The sequence below is a fragment of the Epinephelus lanceolatus genome, chromosome 9, assembly GCF_041903045.1.
Source record: "Epinephelus lanceolatus isolate andai-2023 chromosome 9, ASM4190304v1, whole genome shotgun sequence".
Taxonomy (NCBI): Eukaryota; Metazoa; Chordata; class Actinopteri; order Perciformes; family Serranidae; genus Epinephelus; species Epinephelus lanceolatus.
Window position 1 is genome coordinate 15,427,744 of NC_135742.1, and position 13,435 is coordinate 15,441,178.

The window sequence follows — 13,435 nt, forward strand, 5'->3', positions numbered from 1 at the left end:
TTGGCAGCTTGGATACCAAAATGTCAGTCCAGCAGAGAATGGAAATAAGAGTGTAGCTGAAAATACACTTAGAATAAACCATATTCACAGCTGTAAAACTCCACACCCACCTCCTTAAACACACAAACAATACAGGCTGAACCCTCCAGAGAGGTGGTAAATATTTGTCTTGGTGTGAATGTAGTAGAAAAATGCAGCAACAACAACTGTGTGTAAACTTTATTCCTCTTTCTGTATGCATGACTTGTGCAGATAAAGGGAGTGCTTCGTGTGCAGCCCAGGCTTTCCGCTTTGACAGATCCAAAGTTGACACCAGAGCTCGGTGTATCATACAGGGGACTGTCGGACAGCTGGAAGTAAACAACTTAACTGCCACCTCTTTGAGCAGCCTTGCCTCAAGACTTTGCCTTTTATTCAACCTGCTGTTTTTGCATTTTGTCCTTTTCTTACAAAAATTATTATGCTTTTTAAGACTACAACAACACACTATAGACAATACATACGGTATTCCATAATATTTGACTTCTTTGATTAGTTAGGTATTTCAATATATCTTAAATTATACACTGTTTTCAGTACAATAATGATTATTCTTTTGAACCAGCTGGCACCGGGATGTGAGCTAATGTTCCCCCCTTTTGTTTGTGTCTTACAGAGCTTCATCGTTGTTTTTTTTGTTAGTCGGGTGAGAAAGTTTCATCGAACATCACTTCAGTTTTTGACACACATTAGTAATACTTGATATATTTGAGTGTAACATGAAAATTGTGCTCCTGGTTGCAGCATTATAGTTTGGCAGCACATGCACAGACTACAGCATATAGCATTTTTTTTTTATCATTTCACCTTCTTTTCTTTTGTCTTTTTGTCACAAGCATCCTGAACATGTTCGGAGTCCAAAAAGTCAACTGACGAGATCGACCCAGTGACAGGTTTGCGGCTGCAAGGAGGTGGAAATTTCATTGAGTGTCTCTTAGTTTGGTGACGTATCCCTCCAAGGCTTTAGAGGCTACACACTCACTCACACACACATACAGACACACATACACAGACAGTACCGTAACCTCATAAACAAGTGTTCTTAGTCCGTATACAGCAAACACTTTGTACCTGTTGTGAGAGGACAAACAAAACTATTGCACAGTAACCGTCTGTCTAATCAGAGCATGAGACAGTTGTGAAATTAAACATGAATAAATGAGCCCGTTTTTTTTGCCACCTTTTCAAAGTATAAGGCCGTAGCAGTGCTTTAGGAGGTAGAGGAGAGACACACGTGTGCCCCCTACACTCCTCAGTAACAAAGTCTCTTCCTCATCAGTGCTGAATCTCTAGGAAAAACAAAAAAAAGCTGCTCTATGGTTAATAAAGTCTACATGGAACAGCAACAGGACAGAGTGGTTTGGTGTCACTAATGTTATCTTCGGTATGTTAATTCCTCTAGGAGCTGAGAGGTGACTTCATGCTGTGTAGATCAGTGATGCAGTTTCCAAATGATAAAGAGAAAGAGGGGGTTGGGGGTGGGAGAGGGTCCAACAACCTTGCATGAGCCAGTCCTTCTGAAATGTGTGTTGAGAAAGTAGAGATGATAGGTTTCTATTGCAGTTTCAGTGGAGTCTCATTGGGAATGAATGCCCAGTAAAGTTTCAGGGATCTCCGCCTGCCAGTTGAGACCCAGAGCAGCACGCTTCAGTGTGGTTCAGGTCCAAGGTGTGTGAGTGTGTGCAGGGGTGGGGGTGGGGGCAGGGGGGGTATCAGGCCTCTACATGTTGAAGCCATAAGCAGGCGCAGCAGGGAAGCCCGCAGGAGCGGTGGGGTAGCCGTAGCCTGGGTACGCTTGCTGTGGAGCCACTGGAGCAGGAGAGGGGGGTAACATCAGCTGCTGGCCTGATCACACAAACACACACAGGGTTACAAGCTCATAGATACAATTTAAACATTTTTCACAAGTGAGTGCACATTGCTACACTCTGTTTGTTCACCACCCTTCACAACGACCATCTGTACAACTTTTTTTTTTAACCAAACTTATGTCTTTTTCATCTTTGTCTTCTCTGTAAATTAAAGTTTCTTTATGTGGTGCTTAAAAAGCCATGTCAAAATCCATTAACAAACTCCCACACAACTTGTGCAGTATGATCCAAGTCTCATTTATCCAGTCGTATGATCTATAGGACTTCCCAAACATGCATTACCAATAAAACACTTCCGCATATAGGTGGTGCCCACAGGCAAGCACGTGTTAATTAAACTCTGCCTTAATTTAGTGATTTACATCGTAATGTTTTTGCAAAAATACATGTGTTTGGGAAGTACTGTTTTGATACAGTTTGTTAGTTTGTTAAATCAAGCCCCCATCAAAAGTGTTCCCCATTTTTGGATTTTTCGTTCACCATAGAGGCATGAGGCAGAAACAAATCTTTGTTCACAAACTCAACGTAACATGGGGTGAGTAATTGATATACAGCACAATTTAGAATTTTCAGGGTGAAGTTGGCCTATTCTTTTAATGCTGTCAATGCTGATGTCAAACAAATCTCTTTGTGGGCACCAGAGGTGTTTCCTGACTTTTGCAGATGTCCTAAATATTGAATACAGTAAATATTGTACTGTATTCATGAAGATAATTACCATAGCATTAAAGCCCTTACTAGATAACACTGTTGCTGTTGGTTATATCACAATCAGGTGTCTTTGTTCATTATGGGAAAACTTGATGGGAAGGCAACAGTGATTCTTAGTAATATTGTAAAATGTAAAAATGGATATTCATGTAAACTGAAAGCAAAAATTTAAATCATGTTGTTTTGTTTCTAAAGACTGATACAAGACTGTAACTGTAAATGACACATTTTCTTTGTCCGTCTGATTTGGTCTGGAGAAGACAACAGCAGCATGATTAGTTTTCCATTAACTGAATGTGCCCAATTTTCCTAAATTTGACTACAATGAGGAGACAGACTTGGCTGTGTGCTTCAAGTCTCAGTAAACTGCTCATTACATCCAATTTGTACACATTTGATTGATGTTAAATGTCAACACCGGCAGACTTTTTTTATCCAAGTTTCAGTTTGGCGCAGACAGATAAATGCCGCTGTTTAAATCCTGCTGTTTTCACAGCGCGAGGCAATTTTCTCCTATTTAGGAACCAAAACCGTGACGTGCCGCATGTGAACCTACCAAACACTATCGGCTGAGGCTCTGTCACCTCCTCTTCAGTTTTCCTTTTGCTGTCTGCCTCCTCCAGTTTGTCCACCTGAGGGCATCAAAGAAAAGAGGATAGATCAGTCACAGCTCACTCACACACTGTGCAGAATAAAAGAGAGTGTGATTTCATACATAGTAGGTAACCAGCATACTCAGCTTTGCAAGCTGTTTAACCTCCAATCCAAGCACAGATTTTTTTTTTCAGTCCTTTTGGTAATATGATATAAATCAATTTCAGCTGTTATTCTAAATAAAATATTTTTGCTGGACACCTACAATGTAGTGATCACAGTAATGTGCCAGATTTATTTAAATTACACTTTTAATAATGTACTACAACAAACCATTAACTGTAAGTGCTTCAGTTGTAAGAGTACATTTAAGTTTTTATTTCATAACAAACAAATAAATACTGATAAACACACACAGTAAATGTATCATACCCACTTCTGAAAGACACAACTACACACAGTGCTTCACAGTGCAGCTAAGGTTACCTGAGAGAAGATGCCATGCAGGTTTGGTGAGAATTTCTAATACAGCTTCCAGTACACATGTTAAGTCAACAATTAAAGGGTCTGTTCACCCAAATCACAAAAAACAAAATAACCAGTTAACCCCTGGCAGTATATGACCATGCATACAGTGATTGCCGAGGGATTTCTCCTGCCATCACCCTGATTCAATAAAGTGCGATGAAATTTCATTTATGTTGCTTGAAGCACTGAAACATTACATTTGAAAAAACTCACAAGCATCATCACTTTCCAGATACAATGCCCTTGTTTATCATCAGATAATTCACATGCCTCACTGGTGACAGCTGTCGCTACTTTTTTTATTCAGCAGAGAAGTTTCTGATGAAAACTGTTGACAACAAAGTCTGTCATGAATGCAAGATCACAAGAACATCATATTTGGAAAGGTACTGCTTTTGAGTTTCTAAAATGTCTTTTTTAAGTTTTGAGTACTAGAAAAAAGTAGATCACACCAATGAAACAGGGCGGCAGCAGGTGCCCCAAAACTCATCTTCATCATGGCTAGATACCCCTGAGGGAAAGTTTTGTTTTTGGATTTGGAGGAACTGGCCCTTTAAAAGTGAAATTATAGCAGGATTCAAGGTTAAAGAAATATAACACTGTGTATTAAGTAAAGGAGAAGCTATACATGCCTATGTGCTGATGCTACATTTCCAGCCATTCACTATCAACAGTCGTACATGACTAAATGACAGCGTAGAGGGGAGAGAATCACAGCTTCCACATGCATCCTGTAAGCAGGCGTCCTCCTGACAGATTTTCATTGAGTGTATTTCACTTTACTGCTGCACTTTAAAATCAAACTAGGCATTAGAAGCTGACAGGTTAAGCTCATCCTTTGCCAGGCATACAGTGTTTGCGCAGTGAGTTGGTTGTGGTGCCAATTTTCTTACAGACTAAGCGCAAAGAAATAATCAGGCATTGTGCTTCAACCGTGGAGAGAGCTGAATACAAAGGTTTCTGATGTAAGTGGGGATTCATTTAAACAATGATGCTACTAAATTAATGTGGAATAAAAAAAAATGTAAGACTTTCTGTTGAGTCATAATTCAAGAAATTCAGGAAAAAAGGTAAAACAGAATCTGTAAAGCACTTTTATGTATATAAGTATTCATGTAATAGAAATGGAAGTTATTTCAGTACATAAAACAAGACACCATTTGCCACTGCTGCCTGTTGATTGTTAAAAAATGTTGGTACGCCTTAAAGGGTAAGTTTGGTATTTTTCAACATGAAATTGTACCAGTATTGAGCGAGACCGCTGCAGCTGGCAGCCGCAAAACAGGCTGCAATATAACCCCTTGGGGCATTTGTGTTTGTGTTGTCACTGACTTTTCACATATAACTTTTGGTTTAAGAGATCGTTCTTTTTGGACCAGAAATAGACCTGAAATCACCATCGCCAAACCCACCAGACTCCATTTAAATAAACAGTAATTTTAGCATGTACAGAGCCAGCATATTTTCACATCAATCTGAGTAAATTAAAAATTTATTCAAGCTGGTGATTGTTGGAACAGTGGAGAGACGAACCAAGACAGTTTTTCTCTCTTTTTATTTTGACCATGTCGATTTTTTAATGAAGTTTGTTGTACAATGATAAAATTAACGTTTATTTAAATCAAGTCTGGTGGGTCTGGCAAAAGCGATTTTGGGGCTGTTTCTGGTTCAACGGAAAGGATCTCACTCTTTAACAAAATGGTCTCTTTCTGTAAGGTTTCTTTCCATAAGTTGTCAGACATTTATAAACACAATTTGAGTGTGTCAGTGGCAAAAACAAGAACTTTTAGTGGACATGAATTGATGTCGCAAACACATATGTGTCTTTAGTGCTGATGCTTTTGCTAAATGCTGAACAAAGCGTTATCATTTCACCTCCCAAAGGAATGCTTCACCCACAGAATGACCATTTGTATATCAGTTTGTCATGCAGTGTTGAATTTGTGTGGAAAACCTGGCCTGTTTCGATGCTGTGGCTGCAGCCGACTTGCTCAATACTGGACCCATTTCAAAAATCTTTGTTCCCATTAGTCATTTAGACACAAAAACATGGGAAAATAAGGTCCAGGTTAAAAAATACCAAACTTACCCTTTAACTGCTGTCTCTTTAAAATAAAAAGAGGCTGTTATTAAACTTCCCGAAAGGCTGCACTAACTAGCTGCTAAATTCCATCACAGACAGTTACGCAACAAAGCATTTGGTTTCTTAAAATTAAGTGTCAGAATAGCTGAAACTAAGAGAATTTCTTAAGAAATAGAAGAAAGAGGACTGTATAACCTTCAGTTAGTGTCTGTAGCCCTGCACTGATCTAACAGTTAAATATTTAACACTAAAACTTGTTAACCTGGAGTTAGAAACATGGGGATGCATCTAACAAGTCTAGAGTGGCTTGCTCTCCTCACCCACAATCATTCCTGGTCTTCAGAGAACATTAGCCAGGTGGATAGATCACTGTTTACAGTACCATAAAATCAGTCTCTTGATTTCACATTAGCACAACTGAAATTTAAATTTTTTAAAATGCCACTTAACACTAGATGCAGCCCCAAGAGAGAGGAGTTAGAGGGTGAGAGGTATCTGTTAGGCCAGGAAAAGCTGATCTTGAAGAACAACATGGTGCACAGCCTTTGGCTCCAGCCATCAACACAGCAGGTGAACTCAAGATATTTTAAAAACAGGTGTTGAGGTGGAACAAAAGCCTGCACACGCCACTACAGCTCTCCAAGACCAGAGCTAGTTAGGCCGTACTCAGTCTACAGTCCATGCTAGGTTCCTACATCAGAAACCTAAGAGATAAGTTACAACAAAATAACAGACAGAACACATAAGAGGAATAAAAAAGAGGGCCAGAGACCGTCACCTTCGCTGCAAACTCATCAACCTGGAAAAGAACCCAAAGAGATGACCTCAAGTGACCTCACATGTCTGCAGGTCAACATTTTAGGAAATCATGATGACCAGAGGGAGTTCACTGGCAAATACTTAACTATTATTACTTAAGAAAGCCATATCGTGTAAACTAATATTCCCTGTATGACCTGTTTTCACCACCTCCAGGGCAGGAGATTTAAGAGACTCTCCTGTCAGGACAGGTTTCTACAGGAAATTATACAATCTTAGAAAAATAAACAAATTTTAGTAAACATAGCAAACTTGTTTCCTCTAAAAAATATACAACAGTTAAACTTACTGTAACATGAAAGCAAAAACTTATAAAGAATATTAACTCCTTGTATTGTTCTTTGTTGGAGTACTCACCTTTGTCAGGTACTCCCTCATGACCTGGATGAAGTACGGCATGGCGAAGTCCATGATGTTGTGTCTCCAGGCCAGCTCCAGCACCACGTCAGGGTGCAGCAGGTCGTAGGAGGCAAACAGGCAGGCCGCGAAGCACTCCTTCCTGCCCTCCTCCAGGAACCACTGGAGCAAAGTCTCTGCCAGCTCTGCGTCCTTAGACTCTGCAGCGTACAGCATGGCATCCTGGGAAAGACAGAAACACAGTGAATGGAATTATTGTTAAAGTAAAGCCTTTATGAAACTTTTAGAAGTCATCCAAACAATCGTTTCCACTTCTTGAGAGATAAATTCGGACAAGATTTGCTTCTCCTGTCTTTACTTAATGTTAGCTGGATTATGTATCTACAGTATCTTCAGATATACACAAACAAACAGTGCCACCTATAGGACCATGGAGGTACATGTGAGAGCTTTTCTCAGATATGCTCATTAAAGGTTTTTCTTTCTCACCTTGTAGAGTTTGTCCTTCTTGCAGAGCTCTACACTCTGTCTCCAGCGGTTGTTGCCCTTGTACAGGTAAGCAGCGATACGTCTGAACTCAATCAGTTCGTGTTTCTCTAACCTCTGCGCCAGGCCAATGGTATCAAAGTTGTCATAGGCATCGATGGACGCTCTCAGGCCCTGTGGATAACACACAGAACAAACTGAAAAGGGATACCTGAACCAGTTAGTCTCTGGTAAGTGGACCTCAGCAGTGCATCCTAGAGTCCTGCACAAGTCTGATTTTAAAACCTGCTCCCACACCAGAACCAATAATAATAAATGGATATTTTTTTGCTTGTTATTATAATACTGAGCAGCACATCTCCACAGTTGATGTGCGCATTTGTAATGCACCTGACTGAAGCAGCTCTCAGTTTCCAGGTGACGAAGAAGAGAGAGCCAACACACAAAGCTAGCAGACAGGATTTAACAATGGAACGTTAAATCAAATTATTATTATTATCCTATTTTAATTTACTTATCATCCAACAACCATGATCCAACCCACATGTTTTTACCCAGAACTGAGCTAAGAAATAAAATAAAGACAAAATACAACCCACAAATCAACTCTTTTCGCACCACCTGACCCGATGCAGGACACTGGTGCCACCCAGTGACCACAGAAGCTGGGTATATTTACTACTATTTAAATGTATTATTTCAAATGTGACCCTAAAATGCCCCCTACAACATGCAGGGAGATGGGCAAAGTAATGACCCTTTTCATGAAGTGTTTATAGTATTATATGATCAACATGAGAGATCAAAGGGAGTGGCGTTAGCTTAGTTCATAGGGACTTAGCTTGGGAACCGGAGGGTGGCCTATTTAAGTCCCCTTATGGACCAAGTATGGAGTGTGGACTGGTAGCTGGAGAGGTGGCAGTTTGCCTTCTGGGCACTGTCAAGGTGCCCTTGAGCAAGGTATTGAACCCCCAACTGCTCAGGGCACCTGTCCAGTGCAGTCCCCCTGATATCTGATATCTCTCCATTTGACAACAGAGTGAAAAATAATTGAATTTCCCCTCCAGATTAATAAAGTATATCTTCTTCTTCTAACATCAGAGTGTCTGACAGACCTGGTAGTCTTCCTCCTCTGTCAGCAGGTTGTTGAGGGCTTCGTTGACGGACTTGTTGTTGTGATTCTGGACAGACCTCAGGTAAGGCTTGACCAACTTCAGCTGATTCACCTGATCGAGCAAAAACAACCAGAGTCACGTCAACCAAGTTTGGCACTGTGTACTGAACATAAAGAATAATACATGAGATTTAATTCACAGAGGCTGTCTGGTTACCTTGCTGAAAAAGTTGACAGCCCGGCTGTGGTCCAGCCGCGGAGACAGAATGGTCAGCAGGTCATTCAGTAAGAGGGGTTTGTAATCCAGGTAGAAGGAAAGAGATTTATAGTACAGCTCCACATTGGCAACCTGAGGAGAAATGATGAAACATGTGAAGACCACAAAAAGTGAATATGTATGAACAGCTCAGTCACAAACACTTCTGTGTACCTTCGCAATAATGTCCTTGAACGGCCCTTCTTTCCACGCATCTGTTGGATGAGACATCATCGTGATAGCAGCGTTGTCGTACTCCTCATATTTATCGTAAAGGAAAACCAGCTCTGCCCATAGATGAGACTGCTCTGCTGCTCGCAGCACCTGGTGAACACAGAACAATGTCAAAGTCATTCAGGTTTCAAACTGAAGCACTCTTTCATGACTGTCAAAATTTTGTTTGGTTAAATTAATCAACTCAAATTTGGTATTTTGGGGTAAGACATCATAAACACAACTTTTATATTTATATAGGCCATTCTCCCTATTCCTTTATCAAACATGTAAATATCAGTATCATGTTATGTTGTTGATGATAATTTGTATAATAAATTTACTTCATTTTATTTGTCATTCGTCTGTTTTGTTGTGTTGTGTTTTTACATGTTTGAAATAAATCAAATCAAATAACCCCTTTTCTTAAAATCAAGGGGTTTTGAGAGGCAGAATAGCACCTCTTTAGATTTAACTAATAAACACACAATGACAGAAGTAATGAACAGCTGGTGAAAAGACATAGTAAGCTACAAAACCAGTTTTAAACCCAAGACATTGTCAGTGAAAAAAATCTTGAGGGTATGATTCATTCTCTAACACTCCTACATCAATCAACAGGATAAAGTCCAACAAGCTGAGGAATATTAAACAATGCAGGTGGGTACATTAGGTACATTTTCTTTTAATCTAATTTCAAGGCAACAATTATTTGAAATACTTGTCTGCAAACATTCAAGGATTTAAGGAATTCTCATAACTAAAGAAAACAGCCAACAGTCTTTTTCTAATTTCTCTTTTTTTCTAATAATCACAATATGTCAGTAGAAAACCAGCTACAAAAGACAGAAGAAAAACAACTCAGGGAATCTTCTGTGCTCAGTGTTACATTCCTTCCAGGACGCTGATGAGAAGCAGAAATCTTTGTGGAGTAATAAATCAAAGGAGTTCACGGCACACAAGCAGCCGCCTCATGTGATGAATTCTTTGATTTATTACAAGAGACAGAATTGTTTTGGAACACACACACACACACACACACACACACACTGCTCTACCTTTGGGATGTTGACTCTGGACCAGAAGAGCTCCAGGTGCTCCCTCATCTTCTGAGGTTTGAACTTTGAGTAGAGGATGGCGAGCTCGGTGAACATGCCCATGTGTGCCCGCTCCAGACCCAGCGCAGCCTCCAACAGAGCGATGAGTTCCTCAAAGTACCCGCGGTCCTGATAGTAGCTGATCAGGTCCTCCAGCTCGTCAGCGTGGATCACAATGTGAAGGCCGCAGATTTGTGCCAGACGGAACTCTTCGCCATCCACACACGCAAAACACACCTGATGATCGGAAGGAAGAAAGGATATTCCTGAAATCTTCTGTCCATATTCTAATAAATGAGAATTTACAACTACAGTCTAAAGCAGTGGTTCCCAACTGGTGGGACGCGGTCCAAAAGTGGGTCGCAGGTCCATTCTACTTTGAAACATGTCAAGTTTGTAAAAAACACTTTCAATTGCTGGCACAGAGCTTTTACTTTGAAGTGCTGTTTCCTGCTGTGGAGTGAGTGACTAACAGACAGCTACTTGACAAAGACAGTAAGCTAGCTCAACAACATGGCCGAACACAAGTATGACACTAAATGTCTTACAAGTGTTTTTAATTTCTTTATACACCACACAGTTGTGAAAAAACTGAGAATGTGTGTTCAGGGATGCATGAAGCTGGGAGCAGGTGGAGAACGACATGAAGCGATGAAGGTGGGGTAGCACTACCGCCAAGAACTTCAATCTGCTTCCACCCCTGCAGTCAGAGAGAGGCTATGAACTTGATTGTGTGCCAGTTACCTCCTTCCATGTCCGTGTGCTGTTGGCTTTCCTGGCGCTGTCCACAGCTGCCTGGTACTCTCCCAGGTGGACGAGCGTCGATGCGAGACGAGCAAAGTTGGACACATTGTTGTACAGGAGCTTGGCTGCTTCATACATACCCTCATCATAACATCTATCGCCCACCTGGAGAAGAAGACAGAGAGATTAGCAGGTAATATGCAGTGAGTAGCAGTTGTAAGGACAAGACTAGCATGCACATTCATTTGTCTTACCTGCTGTATGTGAGCATTGTTGGGCCCACTGACGAACTCTTCCAGCTCAGCCAGACGGTTCGTTTTAGCTAAAGCAAAGATCAGCTCTGTCTCCACATATGACTCTCTCGCTTTCTTTCGAGCCATCTGGAGGAATTTTACCAAGTCTTCCCAGTTATCTGCAAAACACAAACAACTCGAAGATCAACTCAGATCAATCACAGCAGAAAGATGATCAATACGAGCTGCTGGTGTGCAGCAGAGTTGTGTCGCAAAGCAAAGGCTTACTGTTTTTGCTGGCTGCGTTGACCACCTCCATGTACGCTGAAGGGTCGACGGCTTTGATATACGAGTCGATGGCCTCCTTGACCAGGTCCCTTTGTAGCTGAGCTCTGGCTAACTGGCTCCACACCGCAGGCTCATTACAGCGCTCAGCAAACTCATAGGCACGATCTAAGTTCCCTATGTGCTCTATCAATACCTAGAGACATGAGGAAAGGAAAGAGCTGCTTTATATGATCAGACATACAATGAGATAAAACATTAGGAATAACAGTATATTTTAACTGTTGCACTTTACAATTTATTTCCAGAGATGAGCAGAAATAATCATAATACCAACAATAATTAAAGGAATACTTCAACAACAGCAAAAATGGTCATTTGTATATCAATTAGTCATTCTGTATTACAATGAAATCTTAAATGTTTTTCGCAAGTTACCAGTGAACAAAGAATCCAAAAACAAAGAAAATTTTTCATGAAAAAAACTCTGACACAACTCTTGCAGTATAATCAAACACTCATTTAACCAGTCGTATGCATTTTTGCTAAAACCTTTCTATTTAAACACTTCCTTGTACACAGGGGAGTGGTGTTCCTGGGCAAGCGCGTGAATTTGAACTCTGCTCAATGAAAGGCAGGGGCAGAGTTCAAACGCATGCCCTTGCCCAGGCATACTACTCGTATCATACTTATAAATGGTATTGTTTTAGCAAAAATGTATGTATTTGTGAAGTACTGACCATACAACTGGATAAATAAGACTTGAATTTTACAGCATGTCTTGTGTGAAGTTTGTAAACAGCCCTCTTTAACTCCAGTTCATCAAGAATTTTATCCATTTTTGGATTCCCTTTTTCACCATGGAGGCATGCAAGCAAAAACATGGATTCTTCATGGATTCAACGCAACAACACAGGATGAGTGGCTGATATACAAATTCTCATTCTGTGGGTGTGGAGTATCCCACAAAATTATTCCTTCAAAGCCCAGTTCAGACCAAAGATTCACATTGAGACGAGCTGAAACAGGCAACTAACTGTAATGCACCTAAAAATCTGTCGGTTTGCACCAATGCAACTAGATAAGATGGTGTATCATCTCTATGCAACAACTCTCTGTACATCTGCTCTGATTTCCATTTGTAGCTTCTTAAAATATGAATGGGGATAGTGATAGTGAGATACTGGCTACAGTTGCATTTGTAGTAGTGATGAAATGTTGAAAAACAAACAAAACGAGCGTCAGATGTACTGTATTCATAATCAATACGCCGCAATAATATAAATAACCAGCGGCAATTAATCAGTCAATGAGAATGTGTGTGTGTGAGGGGGCATAAGCACATACAGCAAGCAGCAACAGTGACCCACCGTCCGACACCGGCACACCATGAGGACAGAAACAGAGGGCTCAGTGGGGACGGAGCACCTGCCGCAGCAAGTGAACACGTCGTCTGCAGTCATTTTGACTTGACCTCACTACAAGTCGATTGGCTGTTGAAACAGGTGACGTGCGTTATATTCTAAAACCAGCCGCCAACAATTTGACCAGCTGACTTGCAGGTAACACCATCAGCCAGCTTGAGTCGAGCTCAGACAGCCAGTGCACACCGCTGTAACTTTTCTCTGCAACGTTTTAAAATGGTTTCACTCATTGAGAATCTTTGGTCTGAACTTGGCTTAAGAGACAGACATACAATCTGCAGCATCATTTTCAATATAGATTCAAAGTGCTCATACATTAATTTGGCTGTTTTGAAGATCAATACATTTTATGGCCTGAACTTTAGAATTATAAAAAATCCTCTGCTAAACTTCTGTAAGTGGGGAGGGTCCTTACAATAAGAAAAATGAGACTGGAAAACATTTAAACCATAAACTTAACTGATAAACATATTATTCTAACTTTTTAAATTCATGTTGGGCTACTGAATGTCAAATTAAAAAGTACTCAATTCTCCCCAATATACTCACTGAAGTACTTTGAACTTGTTCTTAAAGTAACA

At 40.5% G+C, this 13,435-nt stretch overlaps 1 protein-coding gene across 3 annotated transcripts in view; it reads right to left on the minus strand.

Annotated features, from left to right (window-relative positions):
* Positions 1-204: 204 nt before the first annotated feature.
* Positions 205-13,435, minus strand: part of cltcl1 (clathrin, heavy chain-like 1) — a 36,360-nt gene continuing 23,129 nt past the window's right edge. The window contains exons 21-32 of one of the 3 annotated variants that reach the window (XM_078170603.1): positions 11,434-11,626; positions 11,167-11,324; positions 10,913-11,077; positions 10,130-10,405; positions 9,033-9,182; positions 8,820-8,951; positions 8,604-8,714; positions 7,492-7,662; positions 7,003-7,224; positions 6,605-6,625; positions 3,178-3,253; positions 205-1,884 (exon numbers count right to left, since the gene is read on the minus strand). In XM_078170603.1, coding sequence (XP_078026729.1) covers positions 1,760-1,884; positions 3,178-3,253; positions 6,605-6,625; positions 7,003-7,224; positions 7,492-7,662; positions 8,604-8,714; positions 8,820-8,951; positions 9,033-9,182; positions 10,130-10,405; positions 10,913-11,077; positions 11,167-11,324; positions 11,434-11,626 — 1,800 coding nt within the window. In that variant the 3' untranslated portion in view covers positions 205-1,759. Of the gene's footprint in view, positions 1,885-3,177; positions 3,254-6,598; positions 6,626-7,002; positions 7,225-7,491; positions 7,663-8,603; positions 8,715-8,819; positions 8,952-9,032; positions 9,183-10,129; positions 10,406-10,912; positions 11,078-11,166; positions 11,325-11,433; positions 11,627-13,435 lie in introns of all 3 variants that reach the window. The other 2 variants (XM_033619383.2, XM_033619385.2) reach the window with 2 other exon arrangements.